Consider the following 23,633-nt stretch of genomic DNA (forward strand, 5'->3'; position numbering starts at 1 on the left):
GTGCACGCTCCTCCCCGCCCGGCCCCGCCAAAAGACTCCCGCGCGGCCTTCGGTGCAGCGGGGTTGCGGGTACCGACGCTAAACCCAAAGCGTAACTGCGCCTTGCGGGTGAAATCGCCATTTACCTCCCCGACTAGAAAACAAAGACACACTATTACGAATAGCGTTGTCCACAAGAGGAGGTAATACAGTTGGCAGAGATAAAAAGGCTGTTGATCTCTACGTTGTCAGCATCACCAGTATTTCTGCGACTCAATCATTAACTCAGATTGGGTGCAAAATGACGCCTCTTTAATCAGGTGCACAGCGCCATCCTACTTTCTTTTGCAAGACTAAATAGTTACCTTGCACCGCAGCGCCGGATCAGCGGACAGATGACCTGTAGATATGTTTGTGGCGAGCACCTCTCATCGAAGTGCAAAGCTAACCATGCCTGTGAGACAGGCAGGTCGCCAAATCACCTATGTCACTTAACATTTTTCGGCTATGTCAATTACTATTTGAAGGAGAACGGACTTGCCTTTGAGAGATTTACATAAAATATATTGCCTCTAAGCATGTTTTTAAACGAAGCTTTTTTTAAAAAATTCTTTTAGTGTGCATGAATTTATAAAGAAAAAAGACCTCCTGTCTCCCTCAAAAAATTCTTGTATAAATGTTTAATAACAGTTAAAATTTACATGTTGAAAGGAACTAGTCTCCTAATTAAATGCTGCATTCTATATCTTGAAGTAAACTTAAAATCACTTAGAAGCTTTTCTACTTAACACTTTGAAATAACACCTCTCGGAATCAGTTTAGGAGACAGATTAGGAAAGTGAGTGCCATGGCGCTGAGCACATAGTAGGCTGCCAACAATTATTTGGAAGTTAAAGGACGGAAATTGCTGGACTGAATCTAACGTGACCTTTCTGGGAGCCGCTCAGGAAGTTAGAAGTTAACAAAGCTCAGAGAGTTTGGAACAAGGCAGCTTAGAAAACACCGTGAAACTAACGCAATCCACTGGATGCGCAGGTATCCTCCAACCTTTGGCGAGTTTGGAAAGTCCTTCCCGGGCGGCGACCAGGCACTGTGACTTCCCTTTGTGCGGGACTTCTCCCTGGAGTCTCTGACGACGCCCAGGGAAGAGGAAGTAGAGACACCGTCCACTTCATTCCTCTGGGCAGCTCTGTCGCGCTGGCGGCTCGGAGGGTGACTTGGGAGCCGTGCAGGCTCAGACATGGGATAGAGTCAACCGCGCGTGCCTCTCGCTTGGCATCACTTAATAACACCAGTGGGTTTCACCTTTGGCGTAGCCCCTTATACTTACCAAAGTACGTTTGTTCACCTATGTTAGTTTGGATTCTTGACTGCGGAAGAATTGTTATTTTTCCCCCCGATTTTCCAATGAAGAAACAGATTTAAAGAGGAGCCCTGGTCCACACAGTGGTCTGCGGGAGGGCAATGGACTGGTGAGCACTTTGGTGCTATGTCGACCTCTGCTCTTAAGTCTTAGAAAGTTCCTGGAGCCCTTCGCTACCAGCCAGAAAGACTCACCACGGGTTCGCGTTTATTTTATTCCCCTGCAACCCTACTCATCTTAGTACCTGACATTAGGAGCAGCCCTCCTGTAACAGGACAGGGCACGTTTTTATCAGCTCTTATGGTGTGTGTGTGTGTGTGTGTGTCCCTGCTAGTTACATTTCTGTCTTTGAAACCAAGCTCCGCGAAGAGTATGCAATCTACAACCCACCCACCCGCGGCCGGCTGTGTGTACTCCGGTTGGCCAGCTGGGCTTTTATGAATTGCTTGGCGGGTGGGGGAAAGCAGGAAATCATTAGCCTTTCACCAGTTATTATGAAGATTAAGGAACAAAAATCAAGAAAATAGATTTGTTAATTTGGGGCAACTATCCTGGGGAGAAGGGGGCCCGGGAAGGAACAGGAGAAATGGGCTTGAGCGGCTGTTTACTAAAATAAAGCAGATGGGCAGCCCTTGAACTAGTTCCGAACTGTAAAAGCTGCTCTGTACGGAGGAAACAAGTGCGATTTGTGTACAGTAAACTATAAGGGCTCGAGCTGTGCAGCACCAGCCAGGAGAGGGGAACAGTCCCACTGCTTCCTCCAGAATTCCCTGCCCATCTCCCACTGCCCCCCTCTCCCCACTAGTCCTACCCTCCCGGCACCCCATCTTGTGCACTTGGGGGCGTACACCTGTCATCGGGATCCAGTTGAATTACACTCCATTCCCTGGCCCTGACCTCCCCTAGGAATCACGACCCCACCCACTGCTGAGAGGTGAAGTCGGGTGGGAGGGGGCGGGAGGGCGGGAGGTTTGAGATGAAGAACTTCGATATGAAATGCGAAATTATCCGCATTTTCTGGGAAAATTAAAAAGGAATCTAAAGGTGCACAAGCAGGTTAGCAGAGTAAATATTCAGAGACCATGAGTCAGAGAGCCTGGGCTCAAGGCTGGTGGTTGCACTGAGGACATGACCTTGGTCGATTAGTTTTGTGGGCCCAGTCGCTCAGGTGCAAAACGGGAAGAGGGGCCGTCCTTGGCCTAGTGGTTGTGAAGGCATTTAATAATGAGGATAGAGAGCCTTCGCATAGTATGAGCTCAATAAACATTTATTTACCCCAGAGGCGGCAGCGCGTGCAGTTCCGGGAGGCCCCGTGCCTCCCTGGCTGAACTGAAAGGCGAGAGCAGCGCAGGGAATCCAGCGCCTTTCTCCAGGTTCCTCTCTTAGAAGAGGTCCGGCCTTGGCTGAAGACCTGTTAGGTGAGGAAACAGAAGTGCTTTGGGCTTGTAAACCGACACCAAATTACAAAAAATGCCATTGGAGCCCCCTCTTGTAAATTACAAAGCGGTGGGGCCGCTGTTTATGCTGCCGCTGCCCTGCCCGTACGCTTGGGCGGGGTGGCGCGGCGTTTGCTTTTCTCCTAGCTGGCCCGCGCGGAGGCCCCCCTCTCCCTCTCCCTTTCCCCCAAATCGCTCTCACCCGCACCCCTTCCGGTCCCCGCGTAGCTAAGACCCACCCCGGTGCGAAGCCTTGGCAAGTCAAGCTAGGGAACCTGAAAAATAAAGCTGGAAAGGAAGTTTCCCTTCTTCTAATTGTTCTCTTTCTTGATGAGGATGGCTTTCTTTTTTTACCACAAATACCACTACAAAAAAAAAAAAAAGTATGTATGTTTCAATTGGCTCCTGCTGACCCATCCAACTCCCTGCTGTGAATCCCAGCGGGCAGGCCCCTGCCACTCCACGTGACCTGGGTTCTGCATGACCACGCGGTTGGGGTCCGGCTCCAAGTCCTGTCCACCTCTGCAGCCTAGCCCAGCCACCTGTCGCGCGATTCATCGAACCCTTGGCCACTGGAGTTGAGCGGCCCTGGGCGATTCTCAGAGGGGAGGGGGGTTGTGGGGGGGCGTGTTTTGGCTCCGCGCTGGCAATCCGGTTTGGAGGCCGAGAGCCCGGGTTTCAGATCGGACAGACAGGGGTTAAAATGCCGGATTTGGTGCTTCTCAGCTGGGGTACAGCGAAGAGGATCTTTAACCTCCCTTTGCGATTCACTTTCCTCAGTGGAAATAACCTTAAAGGAGATGACGCTTGTGGACACCCCTGGCACACTGATGGCCCATGCTGAACATTCAATACTTGGGAGCTGTTATTTGTGTTAGTCTTGTTATCATTCTGACTCGATGAACTGACCTGCAGAGTTTTGAGGCCCTATTACCAGCTTCCGAGGCCCAGGCCTAGGCCTGGAGACAGACTGGAAGGGGGGACCCTGCCCTCCACCACTAGCCTGAGTTGCCTGGCTCTCTCTACCTGCTGCCTAAGTTGGTGAATGATTTGGGGAATTTCTGGGCAGCTCCGTAGAAGTGCTTTGCTCTGGCCTGATTATGGCTCTGGTTTCTCAAGAACTGACCTCGAATCCACCTCCTCTCGCGGAAAGCTACTCTTAACATTGTATTGTCTCACAATTTTGACCGGCTGTGGACGCGGCGAAATAAATAATCCCAGATGGGATTGCAGAGATATGATTTCTCAATTTGCTTTGCGTAATGAAATATACGACCTGTCACAAGCAATGGGGGTGGGGGGATAGCTTGCGAGATATAGCTGTTCTCGAGGCTATTCGAATTCTCTCATTTTCTGCTCTGCATGTCCAAAACAAAAGAAGAGGGGGGAAAAAACGCTAAAGAAAAGGACAATGCAATCTGGGCTCTCATCCCTCTTCCATGGGAAGCAGGGTTTAAACCACAGGCGTTTAAGATGCGCTTAGTGCGCGCCCCTCGGTTCACAAGTGGGAAGGAAAATTGAGGCTCAGAAGTTCCTGGGATAAATACAGGGTGTCCCCCAAAAAATGTACACACACTTTAAAGCTGATAACTCAATTTTGAAAATGAAATGTATTTTAATAAACACTGCCTTTATAATCATTCAAAGTGTGTGTATACATTTGGGGAGGGATACCGTATAGTGCCTGCATGGGGCCAAATAGGCCATAGTAATTTCAGGGCCCTTCGTGCCTTCATACAATTTTTTTAAGTGCCCTTTGCAGCAGGATCTGGAGTCAGATGCTGGGACTATAAAGCAATCATGCAGGGCTTATGGAAGGATCTGCCAGCCCACCCACCCCACCACCCGGCAGCTTCCATCCTCCATGCTGGAAAATGTGGCTCAGTTTTCGGCTAGAAGATGAGGCAACCGCAGGCCTCCTTGACTTCTCAGTACCCATTCCAAATGGTCATCAGGGGAGGTAGCGGGGCCTGGGTTCCAGCCCAGGGGTGGTGTCCTGGCTGTGGAAAGCAGCCATCAGAGGGCATGTGGCTGGTGTCCACATCAGGAGGCCAGGCACACACATGGGACTCCAGCTCTGTGCCACCCTGCAGCCCCTAGGGGACCTCATGATTAACCAAAACAGAAAACCCTTAACCCTGAGAACTGTCCACCCCCACTCCCATCCCGTATTGGGGTTTAACATTTTATCCACACTGAAATCACTCTCCATATTTTCCCCAACAGTACAACTACCAAGTAGAAAAGAATCAAGAGAGGGAGAGGGGGAGCAAAGCGTTCATGGGGCAGGCACAATGGTGGAAACTTAATGTCATCCATGTGTAAGAGCCATTGGGCAAATCCTTTCACCTTCCTGGGCCTCAGATTCCCTGACTATAAAATGAGGGGTACAATTCGGTGATTTCTAAATTATATCTCAAACATTAAAAACTTTAACAAATTTTGACTCCCTTTTGATGCACTCATGGCTTAGATAACAAGATCAAGGGCACACTGAAAGTCCAAGAAGGGTGGGGAGGGGATTAGAAACAAATTTTGGTGTTGATTTTGACATCTTGGTGACATTTCTGTTCCTCTGTACTTGTGCGATTGATCCTGTCTAGACAAAATCCTAGTCAATAATGTGAAAACCAAACCAAAACAAAAAACCTGTCAACTGGTGAAAGATGAGGACATAGAATAGTTTCACAAAAGATGCCATTCCCGAGAGCCCAGATCCAATGACGATTTGTTCAGGTGACAAAGAGTTCTCACAAGTCATAAAGGTCCCACGATCTTGTGGCTTCTAGATTAGGTCCATTGTGGCTGGAGTTTGAGCAAAAAATAAATAAATAAATAAGTAAATGAGTAAATAAATAAATAAATAAATCACCCGCCTGCTTACTAGTAAACAAGCCTCGGAGCCCTGTCCTGTGTGATAAGCAGCCTCTGTGGTCTGGGTTTGGGCTCAGGGAAGGGCCAAAATATTTCCTTTGCTGTTATCTCTGGGAAGTCTCTCTGGAGTGTTCTTGCTGGCAGGAGGGGTTCCTCCGGAATTCTATCAGGAGCATCCCTATGCTCAAGCTTTACCCTAGCCTGGGGAAGACTCCAGCAGAGGGACTTGCACCACATAGATGTTCTGTAGTGTCTGTCCTGGTGGATTGGGGTGGGGTGGGGAGGGAGTGGATAAGAAGAGAGGATCAAACTGTATTTGGCTCAGTCTTTGCTCTCATATGGACAACAAGTGACTGTCCATATATCCAAGCGACTGAAGTATGATCCCATGTCTTGAAGCCAATTGGCAAAAACACAGACACCTCTAAAAGACAGAGTTCTGGGATTCTTTCAGTCTATGAAATAAGTGGTGGAAAAAAACCAGTAAGACTCCAGGGACTCTCCTGTTCTATTGCTAGCTTTTCCAGCTAAAGTAACCCTTGATCTTGAGCCATTTTACTCACCAGCACTCCTTTAGGCTTTGACTGGCTACTCTGCAAAGTGAACGACGAAGTTGAACGACATCATCTCCAATGTTCTTCCCCATATTTTTTTAATACTTCTACATGGGGTGAAAAAAAATGGAAAAGGCTCATGTGAAGGTTTTGTAAGGAGGTGTTTGGGGAGGAAAACGAGGGGACAGGGAGAGAGAAAGTCCAGCTTGAGGGTGCACCCCTTATAGCAAAGTGCTACATAAACTTTAAGAGCCCACATGAAATATATTCTCTTTGAAAAGGCTGACCTCAGAGAGCCAGCGGGTGTTCTAAAGGAGGGAGATGGGCAGGTAGAAGGGGCAAGCGCGGGGGAGCTGTCACTTGCTTCACGCTGATTTAACGCAATGGCGGGGAGCGCAGGTGCAAGAAACTCCAGTCCCCTACTCTTGCCCACCAAGCCCCCCTTAGCCCTCCACTCCTGCCCCTTCTGTCGCAGAAAATTTATTAACGAGGTGAGGCCAGGCTAACAAAACTGCAACCCTGGGCGCTTCGGACCAGCGAGAATGCTTTGATCCTCCCCCAGTGTCTAGTGGTCCCCAGCCGATTGCATTGCCAAACGCTGGGGTCACTGCTGGAGGACCCAGCTTCCCTGAAACCAGTAGCAGGTGTGTCCACCCTGGAGCAAGAGGCCGCGCGGGGGCGCTGTGGGGCTGGCTTGTCGACCCTCCTTCCGCAGAGCCTGAGGCATAGCGACCCAGCCACTGACCACCGGCCCAGGGTCCCATGGTCGCCGGAACAGAGCAGCAGCGCACACCCGCCGCGTTTAATCCTTGCCACCTCCCGTTTCCAGGAGGCGTCCGAGGTCGATAGTGTACAGTAATCCATTGGGAAAGTTGGAGGGTCACCAGCAGAGGAAGGGGAGGTTGTAGGGGTCATGTGATTCTCTGCGGGGGGCCGAGGTGGTGTGAGGGGGTCTAATTCCTGCTCCTTCCAGCATTTCAGCTTTTATTTCCAAGAACGGAGAGAGTCCTTCTTGTGTTGATTCTTGGTATGACTTTGCCAAGAAGGAAAGGAGAAACAATCACAATTATTGAGGGCCCACCATTGATCAGATTCAGTGCTAGACCCTGCCAGCTTGGCGGTATTGACTCTTCACAGCTCTTCATTTTACAGTTAAAGAAGCAAGTTCCCAGAGGCTGTTTTGTCCTGGGGACAGGACTCAGACAACAGAACCCAGATCTGAATCAGAACCATCCCATTTCCACATCCTTCCCACCAGGAAGTAGCTGTGGGGCCCTCCGTGCCAGCTTCTAGGAAACCAACCCCAGCCCCTCCCAAGCCTCCAGCTCTTTGTTCCAGAAGAAGCCAACTTGATCTCCCTGAACACAAATTCTGCAGACTCTTCTCTCAACCAACCATATCCTTGTTCTCCGCCCTTCTCCACACCCATCCTCTCTCTCCACTCCTGCTTCAATTTGGCAAATCTCTCAGCAAAAACCGCCCTGAGGAGCAGGGGGCACTTTCCGTGCATAACATTTTCAGAATTTCACTTTGTAGCCAGCGAGGCAGGCTAAAATTTGGTGGTAGGAAATGACCCAAGACAAATCCACGTAATAGAAAGATTGCAGGCAGCTGTGTAGACCAACCTGGGCACGGAGAGAATAACCAACCCAAGTCATTTCTGGAGCCTCTTGAGAGTTTTGGACAAGTCACTTCACCTCTCGAAGCCTCAGTTGCTCACTTGTAAAAAGGAATAATAAATATTTTCCTTGCCTGTTATCAACAGTTTCCTAAGCTCAAAATGAACAAGAAATGGAGTTCTTAGAAAATCATAAAGCATTTTGAGCATAAGGTATTAATGACGTCCCTGTTGTCTTATTTTGTTCCCTTTCCAGCCAAGGAACATCATGCCCTGAGTAAGCAAGTAGATAGGATCAAAAAAAGATGATGTTGTGAAAGGCCACAGAGGTGAATGCAGATGCTGTTGTATTAATGGTTGCTCAAGCAATACCCTCCTCTCACATGAAGCTGCCATTACATTCCTTCATCAGCCAAATACAAAAGCCAGTGCCTTGCCTCCCCTGTGGCCACCAGAGAACAAAGCTATGGAAATGTTTGCATAGATTTCTGTATCCCTGTGGAAGCACTGAGAAGAAAATAGGATTCTCACTTTGAAAAGCAGGAGGAATGCAGAAAGGTAATAAAGCCTTGCTAAATAAACAGGTTGACCCAAATGTTTTCCATTTCTTCCAAAGAAACTTATTATGTGGAAAGAAAAGGTTCATCTTCCACTCTCTGTCTGCTAAGCTGCTTGCCAACTGCAACTATAAGCTGAACTGTTCTCTTTTCTTTTACTTACACATTTTATAATGAAAATTTTTAGAATATTTAAAAGTAGGCCGAATAGTATAACACCCATTAGTCTAATTCAATAGTGTGATATCCAGGCTATCCATATCCCTATATGGATATATAATATCTGTATATTCATTAGCCAGATTTAATAGTTGCCATAGGCCACCTTTCTTTCTGCTCAGAAACATGCTTCAGAAAGTCCTCTGCCTTTCCGTCAATCAAAGCTGCAGCTCCATTGACTGAGATGGTAAGATTTACTTGTACCAATTGGATGGAATTTCTTGGGTCTCAGATCTGATACTTTCTCCCAGCCAGCATGGCTCAGTGGTTGAGTGTCGACCAGGAAGGAGGTCACAGTTCGATTCCTGGTCAGGGCACAGGCTGCAAGTTCAATCCCCAGGAGGCAGCTGATCAATAATTCTCTCTCATCATTGATGTTTCTATCTCTCTCTCCCTTCCTCTCTGAAATCAATAAAAATATGTTTTTATAAAAAGAAGTAATTTAAAAAAAGATCTGACACTTTCTAGAATTCACAATTTTGTGATAAATTATTCCAGTAAAATACCCATTATTTAAGCACCTGGTTTGATACCAGTGGACTGCATACAGAGACACAGGTAGCTAAAGTGAATCGTGGCTCTAGATTCTAAAGTCTAGAACTGAATTTCCCATAGCTTGCTTTTCTATCCAACTTGGGGGACTTCCTCTAAAACACACAGGAATTAACAATTCCTGCCAAAGGTTTAGGATTGTTACACTGGACGGGCCTGGAATTAGTTCCTTGAGCAGAGAGCTTACCTCAGTCCTGGGTTTAGTGCTATGAACCTATTGGATTCCTCCCCACTCTGAGAATTCTACTCTTCACCCAGGAGTGAAAACATGTACTGAGCCCAGCCTAAGACAACTTTGCCTGCATCACACTGACGTTAACAACTTCCCAGGATCTCAAAATACAGGGTTTTTGTTGTTGCTGTTGTTTTCTTTTCTGCAGTTTTTCTTCATCCCAGTTTGCACAATTCATGCAGACATCTGCACACTTAACTTTCATCTACTTAAGAATTACAAAGTCAGTAGACTTCACTTATCTTTTCCAAAAGAACTAGATCTGGCCTCAGTACAGTCCAATATATGAAAGCACATAATCAAGTTCCAGTTATAGCACTCTCTATAGTATTCCCAGATGCCCCGTGTCATTTGGCAAATCCATGATGTAATAAATATTGATAGTTCCCTTACATGTGGTGTCAATATCTACTCAGCCAATGTGTGTTTTTTTTTCCTGCACTCTCTTTTAAAAATATGTCACTAGGGTTGTCCTGAAATTTGTTTGTACTCTGGCAGCTTCATTAAATGTCAACCAGATGCAGAGTTTCATTGTTATGATTTCTTTCTTTTTTATTTGTCCCTGTGGATTGTTGGTGTTTTAAAACAGTTTTTAAAAAAGATGTCTGTTCCTGACTGAAGATAAAACATCTTAAAAATCAATGAACTTCCTCGCTTAACACGTTTTAATTTTCCTTTCTGGCTACAGGATCCCAGTTCCGGAATTTCAAACGTTTTTCCAGTCAAGACACAAGTGGGGCCGCTGCCTGAGTGCGTGTAGCTTAATGTTACCGTAGTGGTGACTTTTGCACCACAGAAGGGACCTGTCAATTACAACCTTTCACCCTCCACTTACGGTTTACACACACGCTTTCACTCAAAGCCCTGTTTCCCTTCTCTCCTTTCCAAAAATATTCTCCTTCTGGGATGAAATTTTTCATGCATAAGCTCAGCTCAACCAACAACTTTTTTAAAAGCAAGTTTGAGAAAACCAATTCTTCCTTATTTGAGGGGGGTAACATAAACATTGGTGTTTTAAATCTAGATTTGAGGGTGTTTGGTAATTAGAAGTTGAAGAGGAGAAGAAGCCAGACATGTAGCCTGTGATGGGAAAGACTCTCAAGTCTTTGGGAAGTTACCAAATGCTTAGTGAAAGCAAAAGTGGTTTAAGGATCCATTTAAATTATAGATTCTATGACAGGACCAAATTATTTCCACTTTCCTAAAGTTCCATAATTATAAGCGATTATTGCTGTTGGGGTATACATATTTGGTAGGTGCAGATAAATAACTGTACTTTTGTTATCACTACTCCAGGAAAGGTTTTGGTCGTGTTGTGTGTTTTTTTAACAACTTCTCTGTTTAAAAAAAAAAAGCAAAGGGAAATGAAAGAAACTTTGTTCTGTGTCATACTCAGAAAAACAAAGTACGTATCAAGAAATTTTAGAATATTCACTTAAAAATCCACATTGTGTGTAAATGATGTTTTCTGGGAAGGTATTAAATATGGAATTTTATCTAAAAATTTTTGATAAATCGATATCATAATTAACTTCATGTTTGCTTTTGCCTGTATGCTTATAAAGCATTAAAGATTTATTAACCAAATTTCTCATGCTTGACACAAATTAGAAACAGCATTTTTAAAAGCTTTCTAAGAAGTATAAGAAGTATAATTAGCTTTTACTTCTGCAAAATTCATTTCTCTAAAAACTGTGAAACTAATTAAATTGATAGGAAAAATACAAAATCTGTGGTGCCTGGTTTGGGGAAGGAGACGTATCTCGGTGCTAACCATTTCATGTCTATTTCTTACTGTTTGCAATATTTTAAATGAAATCAGCCAAAATAGGCTACCTTTAAACTATTCAATAATTACAATTTTCTAAGAAAGGAAGTTGGGGGTGCGGTTTATCATGTGCACTGGGATTATTCAGGGGTGACAGGCAAGGCATTTTTTTCATGGGAGCCACTTGCTTTCTGCCACCGTGTTATTTGATAACCATCCTCAGGGGCCTTGGACCCAGTCCTACCTTCGTTTTGAGTCACATCCAACTAGGAGGTAATTAATCTCAATCCAAGTCAGCCCTACTAAGCTGCAGTAGAGTCATTTTGAAATTTCAGGCAGCTGCTCACAGAAAAACCAGAACAGAAGGAAAAGCTATCCATAATATTCTATCATTCATTGCCTCTGTGAAAGCAGATCTTAATGGGCTTTCAGAGGCATTTTTATGAATGCATTTTCACTCTTATTTATGTTCTTATCACCCCAGCTGCTTAATAGTGAAAAACATTGAGGCTTCCTTCCTTTGTATGCAATGAGTGTGTGTGTTTTAATTTAATTGTCAATGACACTATAAGAATAATTTTAAACCCGCATTTGATGGTGCTCCAAGATTCCAACTCAGAACTGGATCATTCTAATGTGTTTGAGAAGTTAAGTTCAATCCATCACATAGGCTGTTACTAAAAGAACCCCCCGAGGACAGTTGAGGCAACAAGCTAAGTAATTAGAGACTCAAACTGTTCTGCCTCTATCACTTGGGCTCCAGGAGTGGGGAAGCAGGCCATGTCTCTAAACAGACAGAAACAGACCATTCTTATAGGCATACGCAGTAGTCCATTGACCTGATAGGGCCTCAGAGACTAGCAAAACATTTGTTTAACTCCACTGTTCCGCCTTGCTAGTAGAGCCGTGTCTAAGCAAAACACACTTGTGAGCATTGAGTCAGACGGCCAACGCGGTTTGCAAGAGGGAGCCCACATCTCCATCTCTGGGCATTTGGGACTGGGGATGGGCAGGTGAAGTGAACTAATCTTACTAAACTCACAGCCCAGTGTAATTAATGTTTATAAAACACTAAAATAATATCCATAATGTTTATTTTTAAATGTTTATAAAAGCCCCAGACCCAAATCTGCACCCCTCTGCAAACCGATTTTAAAATGGGGGTTGAGAAAGGTTTTAAAAGAATAGGTTTTGCCCTGACCGGTGTGGTTGGGCGTTGTCCCGTGTACCAAAGGGTTATGGGTTCAATTCCAGGTCAGGGCACATGCCTGGGTTGCTGGCTCTATCCCCATAGGGGTGCCTGCAGATCAGATCACTCTCCCATCAATATTTCCCTCCCTTCCTCTCTCTAAAAATCAATAAACCATTATTTTTTTAAAAAAAAAGACTAGGTTTCACCCTTCTGATCTAAGTTAAAGGGGCCAGTGAACCATGAAATGACCCAAAAACCAAAGTTAATATAAAAAAGATAAGAAGTGTCAGTAGGCCTTGTTATTCTCAAGCTCTCTAACCAGCCTTTGTGTAATCAAGAGCTTACTTTCAAGGCCAGCCTTCTTGCCGGTGTGTGGCCCAGTCTGCCTTGTCCTCGGCCTGCCTTGTCTCCATAGCCTCCTCTGTTGGCAAGCCTCCCCAAACTCAGTTCCCCTACACATACCACCAACACATCGCCGGATGACACATGTTCCCCTACACATACCAGCAGATACATCGCCGGATGACACCGCCGTGGTCCACTCCTCAACACAGTGCCCCAGCCCTAAAGCTCTTGTCCAGCCTGCAAGCCATCTACAACCTCATCCCACCTTTGCCTCTAAAAATCCACCCACACGGGGTGACCCTATGCCCTCTACATACCTGCAGGTCTTTACTGACACCTCCTCTATATCCTTCCAATGCTGCCAGCCCCTCGGTTCTCTGCCCACCACAATCTGATCACAATCTGCCATCTCTTGGGATTTGTTCAGATCCCACTTTTTATGAAAAACCTCTCCCGACCCCATCCAAGAAATATCTTTTCCTTTGACCTCTGATTTATCTCAATATCATCTACTACCTTGTATTATGTTACTGTTACATTATTTTACTTAGTTTTAATTGTTTGGATTTAAGTCATTTTTCTAGATCAAGGCTGTAAGTTCCTTAAGAGTAGGGACCATGCCGTAACCGGTTTGGCTCAGTGGATAGAGCGTCGGCCTGCAGAATGAAAGGTCCCAGGTTTGATTCCGGTCAAGGGCATGTACCTTGGTTGCGGACACATCCCCAGTAGGGGGTGTGCAGGAGGCAGCTGATCGATGTTTCTCTCTCATGTTTCTCTCTCATTGATGTTTCTAACTCTCTATCCCTCTCCCTTCCTCTCTGTAAAAAATCAATAAAATATATTAAAAAAATACTTTCTTAAAAAAAAAAAAAAGAGTAGGGGCCGTATCTTAAAACTCTTTATGCCCCTGACAGCACCTAGAACAACACCTGAAAGAAAATATGTGGTCAGTGGATATTTGTTGATTAAATGATTAAGTTGTTAATTTTTGAGTCTTTCATTCTTTAATTTAACAGACATCTGCTGAGTACTTACTGTGTGTTGGGCTCACTTCTAAGCTCTGGGAATAGAGCAGTAACAAAAAAACCAAAAAACAGACAGGCCCCGGGCCTCATGGGAGGAAGACAGACAATAACAAACAAGAAAGTACATAATATGTCAGATAGTGATCAGTGCCATTAAAAAAATAGTAATAACCCTGAGTAAGAAGGAGTGGCTAGTGGTGGTGATGTTCTATACAGAGTGGCCTCACAGAGAAGGGACATTGGAGTGGAGACCTGAAGGAGGCGCTGCTCTCTGGTGGAAGAACATTCCAGCCGGAGAAAATGACAAGTGCAAAGGCCCTAAGGTGGGAATCCGCTTGGCCTGGTTAAGGAACAGGAAGTGGCAGATGCAGCTGTGTCAGAATGAGCAGGGGAGACAGTGGTGGTGAACAAGTGTTTGGGAGGGACAGGTCATACAGAGCCCAGAGGACCTGGGCCTTCACTCTGAGGGAGATAGAAAACCTCGGTAAATAAAAGTATAAAACATCGAAGCAGACTGTCACTCAGCATGAATGCCAGTGTCTGAGATCAGACCAGCTACTCAAGCTTTTTGGGCAAAATAAAAGCACTACTGCATATAGAGCACCCACTTGGGGCAGATACATGAATAGAGTATCTAATTCATTTCTGAATCAGCATTGTGTCCATTTTTTAGACTTACAGAGTTTAAGAAACTTGCCCAAGGTCACCCATCTGATTAATTAGCCATATTCCTAGATAACTCAAAACTATGTAGATCTAACTCGCGAGCCCATTCCCTTAAACAGTGTCTGTGGCAATGGCAGAAATCTCAAGCGTACATTAGAGTATATACACGAGAATGCAGATGACTTACGTATAAAATAGTCAATGTCATCTATATGACTGCCCCCTCTTATTATCCCTAACATTTGAGAATCGGGACACAGATTGTTGGCAAATAGCACTACATAGATAAGGATAAATACACGGTCACTAAGGCATTAGCAACTCTCTCTTGGTACTAAGTTGTATGGAGGCCTGATAGCAAGAGTCCTGTACTTAGACGCCCTCAGCATCCAGGCCCCAGCATCCTATTACTGCAACCTCTCCAACAACAGGGCTAAATACTGTATCTGCCCCCCAATGGCAGAGGTTCTCAACTCCCAGAACAGGTGGAAACCACCTGTGAGATTATGGCTCCCCTTCCTCCTAAAACCACCACCCAGGCCACCATGCCTGCAGGTGCTGAACCAACAGACAGGAAGTGGGAACCAGGCACTTTGATGCCCAATGTGGATTAATAATCACTGACCTAGGCTCTCAAATAGTCTGTTGGAGCCATGACATCCAGGGCATTTTCCTGCTCTGACCCAGTCACTGCAAGACCCACTAGGTGAATATCTATCCAACAAACTCCTTTTTCCCTTTTTCATTTCAGAACCACCAAACACTGTGTCTGTCAGATAAACTTCCAGACTCGGTGTTTGGATCTGGGTATGTAAAAAGGGGAACTATCGACGACAAAGAGAAAGTACCACTGGCCAACTGGATCCTTGAATCAGAAAGCGGCAGTGAGCAGATGCAAAGTGGCAGTGGGTTTCGGTTCCAGTGCCCACTCAGAGCGCCAGGTTGTGGCTGCCCGGGCACTGCACCGTGAACAGGATCCTGAGGCTGGGCAGGGAAGAGCGGAGTGATCGATTAGTGATGTCTATCACGGATGTGCAGATGAAACAACACACCCTATGTAAGAGGTGGGAGTATATCATGTCAGAGAAAGTCATCCTACCTAATCTAAAAAAGAACTGGAATTGCAAGAAACGTTAAAATCAATTTTGAGCAGGTAAAAATCCTGCTTATTCTCTAATTAACTATAGGAGTATACAGACTGAGAACCCAATAGAAAGCCCATATAATGCAGATACTTAGGAGGAAGGATACATTTAATTATCAGGGGTTTACCAGCCATATCACAGTTAATGAAGTTGTATTTTAGTGTAATCCCACAGCTGGATCAAAGCCATGGACAATCTGCTAATTACCAAATTGTCGCGTGCTGACACTGCTATTCTTAATCTAATTGTTTATTTAAGTGCTGGCTACTGTCTGTTATGAGCATTTAGCTTCTTCCTCTGATGTTTTTTGAGCCCAACAGTGTGACATAATTTATGTGTGTCTTTTTGTCTCTTTTCCCAGGGTTTATGGTTGGTTTGCTTTAATATTCTCTTGATGTGCCTACTTGTTGGACAGTTACATAAACAAATCCCTAGGCTGAGAATATGTGGGGGGGAAAAGTCATCATCTACCAACAACCTGATCTTTACAAATATTGAGACATGGAGGAACACAAACAAACCAATTTTAGGTCCTCTTTCTCTATCCATGCAATACAACTCTTAAAACTATTTCAAATGCGTCTCTTACTTTTTTTAAAATATATTTTATTGATTTTTTACAGAGAGGAAGGGAGAGGAATAGAGAGTTAGAAACATCGATGAGACAGAAACATCGATCAGCTGCTTCCTGCACACCTCCCACTGGGGATGTACCCGCAACCAAGGTACATGCCCTTGACTGGAATCGAACCCGGGACCCTTCAGTCCGCAGGCCGACGCTCTATCCACTGAGCCAAACCAGTCACGGCAGCGTCTCTTACTTTTATGGAACTATTTGTCATATCTAATTTTTAAAAATGATAACATTCTAGATTATGCATAGTTATTATTTTCTATTTCATGTAACTATTAAGTATATGTGGTTTTAAAATATTGCAACCTCTTACATTATACATAACTTTTTCTGCACTGCACGCTGGGCATTCTTCAACATGAAGAGATTTGTTGAGTCTGGAAAGATAATAAAGAACATCTCACATGAGATGTGTACTCGTGCAAACATCCCCTCATTATGCTATAGAATGATAGATACATTAGACTGAGCTGGGAAAGATCTTTTTACTCAAGTGATTTGCAAGCAGATACTAGCTTAATAACTCTTTCTGCAAAAGGGAACATTCTAGAAGCCCCACTGAGAAACGGTTACACTCTGAGCCCCTGAATGACACGGGAGTGGGGACCTGATGATTCTGGGCCTCACTTCCCCCAGCCCAGCCCAGCCTGGTGGTCCTTAAATCATGGACACTGAGGAAAGGGGGCTTAGCTGGATGCTAGATTATGCAGGATTTGTTTGCTGAGCATTTCAACACTAGACTACAAACACTTTATCATGTTTCCCTTGGATAGCCCCTTATGGGAGGCCGCTAAAGCAGGAATTTTTAGTAGTTTATATACCAACCACTGCTAGAACATGAGGCTCCACCAGGAATGGACTTCGAGCATGCCCTTCCATTTATTTTTTAAAATAATTTATTTTATACCTTTATACCCATAATCACTTAAATTAATGAGAATAATGTCATTAGAGAATAATGACCACAAGACTGGACATGCAGGGCTGTGAGTGCCTATGACTGTATTAACCTCAGCATCTGTTTCTATATCCTGTTTTGATGTTAAGACATTCAGAAACTCCTGATGCATTCTGGTAGGTAGCTGCACAGGGCAATTTTTAAAACTTTTTCATTGAGGGAGAATGTATATCCAGCAAAACACACAGGTATTAAGCGTACAAGTCAATGATTTCTGATAAATGTGTATCCCATGTAACCAACACCCAATCAAGAGAGAGATGCCTTTCTATTTGGCTGATGTGAGGGATACTGCTCTTTGCACCATCCAGGTGACCCAGTTCTCAGTCAGACAGAGTCTTCCTGAGAGGTTCGCTTACGATCTGTGATCCAGGCGGGGCCTGAAATCTCGGCATGAACAAGTAGCCTGCTTCCCGGTCAGGCTGGGAGCCCTGCCCTGCCACACTCTGAACTCAGGCATCATCCCTGAAGCCGAATGGCCAGATGGACAGAGGGCACCTCAGTTGTACTGATGCACAGTGACATTTGGAGCGGGGGGTGCAGAGGGGGGGCGGAGGGCAGAGCTAGCCAGGGAGCAGTGGCCGGAGCTCCTTTTCCCAACATGCACTCTCGCTGGGTCAACAGCAAGATTGTTGTGAGAGCGTAACCCGAGCCGGGTAGTGTGCGCAGGATCTGTGGCTTTGCTGTGTCCCTGCTATGTTAATTAGTATTAGGAGCATGATGGATTGGCAACACGTGTGCGCTTGGAGTCTCAAACCAGCCCTGAGAGTTTAGCACTCCATTAGTTACACATCACAGAAACCCAGGGGATGTTTACTCAAAGAGAGGATCACTTACCGGAGGGAAACATGCTAATTCATTCCTGATACCGTCTGAGGAGAGGGACACCCCATGAGCCCATGAGGAGTGTAACCGGTCATCCAAGACAGAGATGGAATGAGAGGCTGGCAGGAAACTACAGAAGGGCCTGGCCCCCTGGCCTGGGAACCCTGAAATCTCAAATCCTCAGTTGTTCCAACACGAATCCCTGGGAGACAAGAAGTTTGGAGAAGCTTCTGTGTTGACATTTCAATTCATTACCCTGTTTCAGAAGCAGGGAACCCCCGACCACATCTCTCCCACACCCTGGCCCCGCCACAGAGAGGGAACTCCACTCTGCCCTCCTTCTCACCACATTTTCCACCAGCTGCTGCCTCTCAGGCCTGGGCCAGCTGTATGCACCCCCACCTCACCCCAATGGGTATCAAAAGTGCCCAGGAAGGATGTCTAAAATCCTGGAGCTCCTCCAACACAAGTCGTTATTCCTGGCCTTTTATCTTTTGAACTCAGAGAACTGAAAGATAAACTCCAAGTTCCCTTTCTCACTCTAAGGTGCCAGAGTTCTGCTGTTGTCAAATCAATTGTGCAGACATGGGAAAATATAGGTGCAGCTAGAATATTAATGAATCCATGAATGGTGCTTGCTTCAAATTAGCCTGTATAATTGGTAAGTAATATTACTAAGAATCTATATACATAAAAGGCTAATATGCTAAGTGTCCGTCCGACTGGTCGCTATGACACACACTGACCACCAGAGGGCAGATGCTCAACGCAGGAGCTGCCGTGATGCACACTGGCCATTTACAGAGAAACGGCACCAGGGACCTGGCACCCACAAAGCAACACTCAGTTTCCCCCAAGTGGGATACAGGCCCCACCACCACCCCAGAGCAAAAGCCCACCAAATCGCAGACCCCATGGCGCAAAATGCGGCACACAGCCCAGCCCAGCCCGGAAATGGTGGCTGTGGGCTCCAGGTAATGACATCAAATAGCAACGCCCGGTTTCCTCTCCCTTGCAACAACTAGCCTCCTTGCAGTTTCTTCAGCCCAGGAACATGGCTTGCTTTATAGCCAGGTGCAAACATTTTACACTTTAGCCAAATGTCTGTGAAGCGTTTTCCAATGCTGCATCTCATTTGATCCTCACAGAAATCCTGGAGTAGGTAGATAAGAGACTCAGTAGAATCCTATTTTCTTTTCATTAGCCGGAAAACGGAGATTTAGAAAGTTTAGAAACTTGACCCAACTGAAAAGAAGTAAGAAATCGTGGACCTTGAAAATGACTTCAGGTTTTCTCACTGCACAGAATATAGTCAAACCCTGCTGCAGTTAAATATTTTACCCTTTGTTCTCCCTGTGTGATCTACAATAATAATCTGCTTCGTGTTGATATTTACTGCTGTGTTGCTGAAAATTATCCGAAAGAGAAGTTGGGGTGCTTCACTGGGCTGGAAAAAAGTTTAGCTAAATCAGAAAGCAGATCTAATTAAGCAAGTTTATTCTATATCTATAAAAGGCTAAGTTGACTCACGCATGCACAATACATATAAAGCTCTCGCTGGCACCAATCGCACACGTGTGTTTTGATCTGTCATCGTCAATCGTGAATTTGGTTGACACTTCTATTATAGAGAAAGGGTGAATGGGATATTAAAATATTTCTTATAATTAATTTCCTTTCAATGTGCGCAAATCTGTGCACCGGGCCACTAGCATATAATGATTAAGAATATATTTAGGCAGCAGTGTGCCAGTAAATGTGTAACAACTGGCTGAAGTGGGGGGAGGCAGGGAGCCCTATTCGCAGTGCTGATAGTTTCCTTGGTGTAAATATCCCCACCAAGGCCAATTTCAAGCCGCCAACCTGACATCACTATACACGGATTTGGGAAGAGCAGATGTTCACAATTGGTTCTCTCAAGCTGGTAGGAACAGGCTCCAGCACACAGTTACCAGCTGGGGAACTATATCTGAATAAAACTCACCCTGCTCCTCATTATCTGTAAAGTGTGTCCTCCTCCTCCCCCCTAATGAAGTGTTACCGTCCACACGTCTCAGTGCAGTGGTGAAGATCCTGGCCCTGGGCCAGCATACCTGGTTCAAATCCCAGTTCTGATGCTGTGAAACCGTGGGTGTATTCCTTTGTCTCTTTTCTCATCTACTACATTGAAACTTTTAAAAATAGGTTCTACTCCAGAGAGATGCTGTGTGGATTACATACCTTACCTGGCACACTCTAAAACAGGGAAACCCCAACTCCAGCGTGCATCAGGCTCACCCAGCAGGCTCGCTACAGCAGAGACAGCTGGGCCTCACCCCTGAGTTTCTGATGCAGGAGGTCTTGCCTGGGTCCTGAGAATGTACATTTCTCACAGGTTCCCAGGAGGGGCCTGAGTTTGCATTTCTAACACATTCCCAGGCGATGATGATATGGTGGGTCCAGAGCCCATACTTAGAGAACCACCACCCTGAACGTCTCAGAATGGTCCCCAGAATCCATTATATACCAGCTGTTACATCGTCAATTCTAAGAGGTCAGAGCTATTGCCTCTAGATCAGTGCTTCTCAACCTTGGCTGCACGTTAGAATCACCTGGGAATCTTTTTAAAATCCTGATTTCTGGGCCTCATCCTCCCGGAAATTCTGTTTCTTTGTTACTAATGTTGTGGCCCCACCCCATAACAAAGAAACAGAATTTCCAAGGTTGAGAACCACTGCTCTAGATAAAGACCATGCCACAAAGACACCAAGGTTCTGCCCAAATGAAAATACGGTCCCAGAAGGGCTCCCCAGGACCTACAGCAACGTTAGCTGCCCTCAAACAAGGACTAGCAGGCAGAGCACCCATTCTTCCCCTGCCATTCCCTCCACCAGTCAGTCAAGTTGACCCCATCTAAGTGTCCCCTGTGGGCCAGCTCTAAGGAATGAGTCAGGTTGGATGAAAGGCACTTACATTAAACAGGAATAAAAGACAGATTGCTTCCTGAGGTCACTAACCAGAAGGAGAACTGCCCGAAGGCCAGCCGTCCTCCCATCTGCAAGTTCGCCTGTTTGCTTGTTTTTCAGTCGTCACTTATATGCCCGCACAGCACTAACATTTATTGGTGACGACAGGGGCTGATAGGGGCCACTCTTAGTACCAGACATGAATGGCTCTTGAGTGCAGCACAGAATTCATCTTCTGTGTCACTAAGAATTCATAATTTTCCCTTTTGGAGTTTTGCACAACACTTAAACAGCTCAAAATTATGTAACTTCTTCTAGTCACCTCTCATTACAATTACTGATTGCTCCAAGCCATTGCGTTCACTGTATAAACATCACAGAAATTCCGAATGGTTAAATCTTAATGGCTTTTTTAGGTCAATTAAGCTAATAGATCAAGTTGTTGGTTCTTGCTCAAATATGTCACATAAGCCACATGGCAATGGGAGCGTATGTGTAAATAACCCAAGGGAAACAGGATGTTTACATCCCCCTCACTCCCACGAGAATTGCCTGGACAGTCGTTCCCGGCGGCCAGGGAGTGGCACACATGCTCTGTTTGATTCTGTGACCACTGGCACCATCCCTGCCCTGCACACGGCCCCATGGGAAACAGTAGATATTGAAAATCCAGATGGGAAACCCTGGGAGTCAGGCCCTTTCAAACTAACCTTTTAAAGCCTCCATGTTCTGATTTTTAGATATATCCAGAACAGGGCTGGCGTAACATTTCCATCTTACTTAATGGCTAGTTTTCTACCCTTTCATGTAATGCAGTGGTACACCGGGGCCAATATCAACGTTCCCTCTGTACACAGACCCTTTGAGTTGGTCCTAAGAGCCAGCTCTGCTAAGTCAAGAAACACTGACTCCCCACTGTCCGCACCTCACCCCCCGCCACCAGTCGCCTCCCTCTTTAGTACAGTTTTCACTCAGAAGGTAGGTAGCTGGTTCCTTCAAACACATTTCACTATGATAATCCCCTTCTTTCCTCCAACACTCAGGTCAGCCGCCTTTCTCCTCTCCTGCCATCTTCATAGTCTCTACAAAGGGAGGTGGGTGGAGAGAAAAGGGAGCTTTCTTCCTGTTTGTTCCTAATCGCATAGAACGAAGGTGCAATGCCAAGATGTCGAAACCCTTCAAAGTGTGAGTGAATCATCTGACTCAAAAAAAATCCTAAATTAAAGAGGGAATGAGGTGTAAACTAGCCAGCAACACAAAGCTAGAGAAATTTTCCCACCTCATGTATTAGGTGCCTGTCTTTTTTCTGCTACCAGTATTCACATTCTTATGGCTTATACACAAAGAAGTCAAAGGAAAAGATCAACAGATTTGACTAAATGAACATTCAAACAACAGAAATAAAGGAAGGAAGGAACAAAGAAAGGGAGGGGAAAAAGAGAAAAGGGAAAAATAACAGACTAGGGAAAACATTTTCAACAAGTAGGATAAAGGGCTAATACCTTAATGAGATAACATTATTATTTTATCAATAACTAGAGGCCTGCTGCACAAAATTCATGCATGGGAGGGTGTCCCTCAGCCCAGACTGTGCTCTCTCGCAATCTGGGATCCCTCTGGTAGTGCTTGATCCAGCAATCAGCGCCAATCAGGGCCTGCCTGCTGCCGGCTAGGGCCTCCCTTCCCCAGCTGCTGGGCGCCGCCTTCTTTCATTCTGCGCCACCCCCTGGTGGTCAGTGCACATCGTAGTGAGTGATCAAACTCCCGGTCTACCGGTTGAACTCCCAAGGGGACAAGTTGCATATTAGGCTTTTATATATATAGAAGATACCTATATAATGGAGCATTATTCAACCATGAGAAAGAAGGAAAGCCTGCCATTTGCAACAACATGGATGAACCTTGAGGGCAGCATGCTAAGTGAGATAAGTCAGACAGAGAAAGACAAATAGTGTATGATATCTCTTACATGTGGAATCTAGAAAAGCCAAATTCATAGAAACAAGAGACTGGAATAGTGGTAACAGGGAATGGGGGGTGGGGAACTGGGGAATATGTTGGCCAAAGGGAACAAGCCTCCGGTTATAAGGTGAATAGGTTCTGGTGATCTAGCATATAGCATAGTGATCATAGTTAATAAAACTGTATTTTATACCTGAATCTTGTTAAGAAAATAGATCTTCAATGTGCTCACCACAGTAAAGAAATGGTAATTATAAAACATGATGGAGGTGCTAGCTAACCCTATAGAAGTGATCATTTTATAATACATAGGTGTATTAAATCAACACATTGTATACCTTCAACTTACACAATAGTCCATGTCAATTATATCTCAATAAAGATGAAAAACAATACAAAGAAAATGAAATAATTTTTTACATAAAATGCTTTGATGACCATTGTCCTTGAGACCCACTATTTAAGGCACCAGGATGTGAGCTGTGGGAAAATCACAGAGACAGCTATGCCAGGTTCCCAGTAGCCAGCATCCATCGTCTGCTGTTTTAAGGCCTTGAACTTAAGTGTCCTGGAGCCCCCCCCACCCCCCACCCGGGCCTGAGCAACCAATTGCCTTAAAGAGCCCTATCAGTGTTACGTGAAGCCTGGGTCCTGGGGCAGCCAAGATAGCAGGTGGAAGCAGGTGATGAAACGGCTTCGCTCCCCCTTGGGGCTCCTTAGCCCTTACTGCTGCCTGTCACTGCACCTGCAGTCCCTTGGAGGCCCCACTGCGGCCAGGGAGTGG

At 45.3% G+C, this 23,633-nt stretch overlaps 1 protein-coding gene across 1 annotated transcript in view; it reads right to left on the bottom strand.

Moving 5' to 3' along the window:
- The window catches only part of DMRT2 (doublesex and mab-3 related transcription factor 2), a 39,432-nt gene that overhangs the window by 7,565 nt on the left and 8,234 nt on the right, over nucleotides 1–23,633 (bottom strand). The window contains exons 3-4 of the mRNA XM_014546320.1: nucleotides 2,618–2,753; nucleotides 74–133 (exon numbers count right to left, since the gene is read on the bottom strand). Of these exons, the coding sequence (XP_014401806.1) occupies nucleotides 74–133; nucleotides 2,618–2,753 (196 nt within the window). The remainder of the gene's footprint in view (nucleotides 1–73; nucleotides 134–2,617; nucleotides 2,754–23,633) is intronic.

The sequence above is a fragment of the Myotis brandtii genome, unplaced genomic scaffold (genome assembly GCF_000412655.1).
Source record: "Myotis brandtii unplaced genomic scaffold, ASM41265v1 scaffold44, whole genome shotgun sequence".
Lineage (NCBI taxonomy): Eukaryota > Metazoa > Chordata > Mammalia > Chiroptera > Vespertilionidae > Myotis > Myotis brandtii.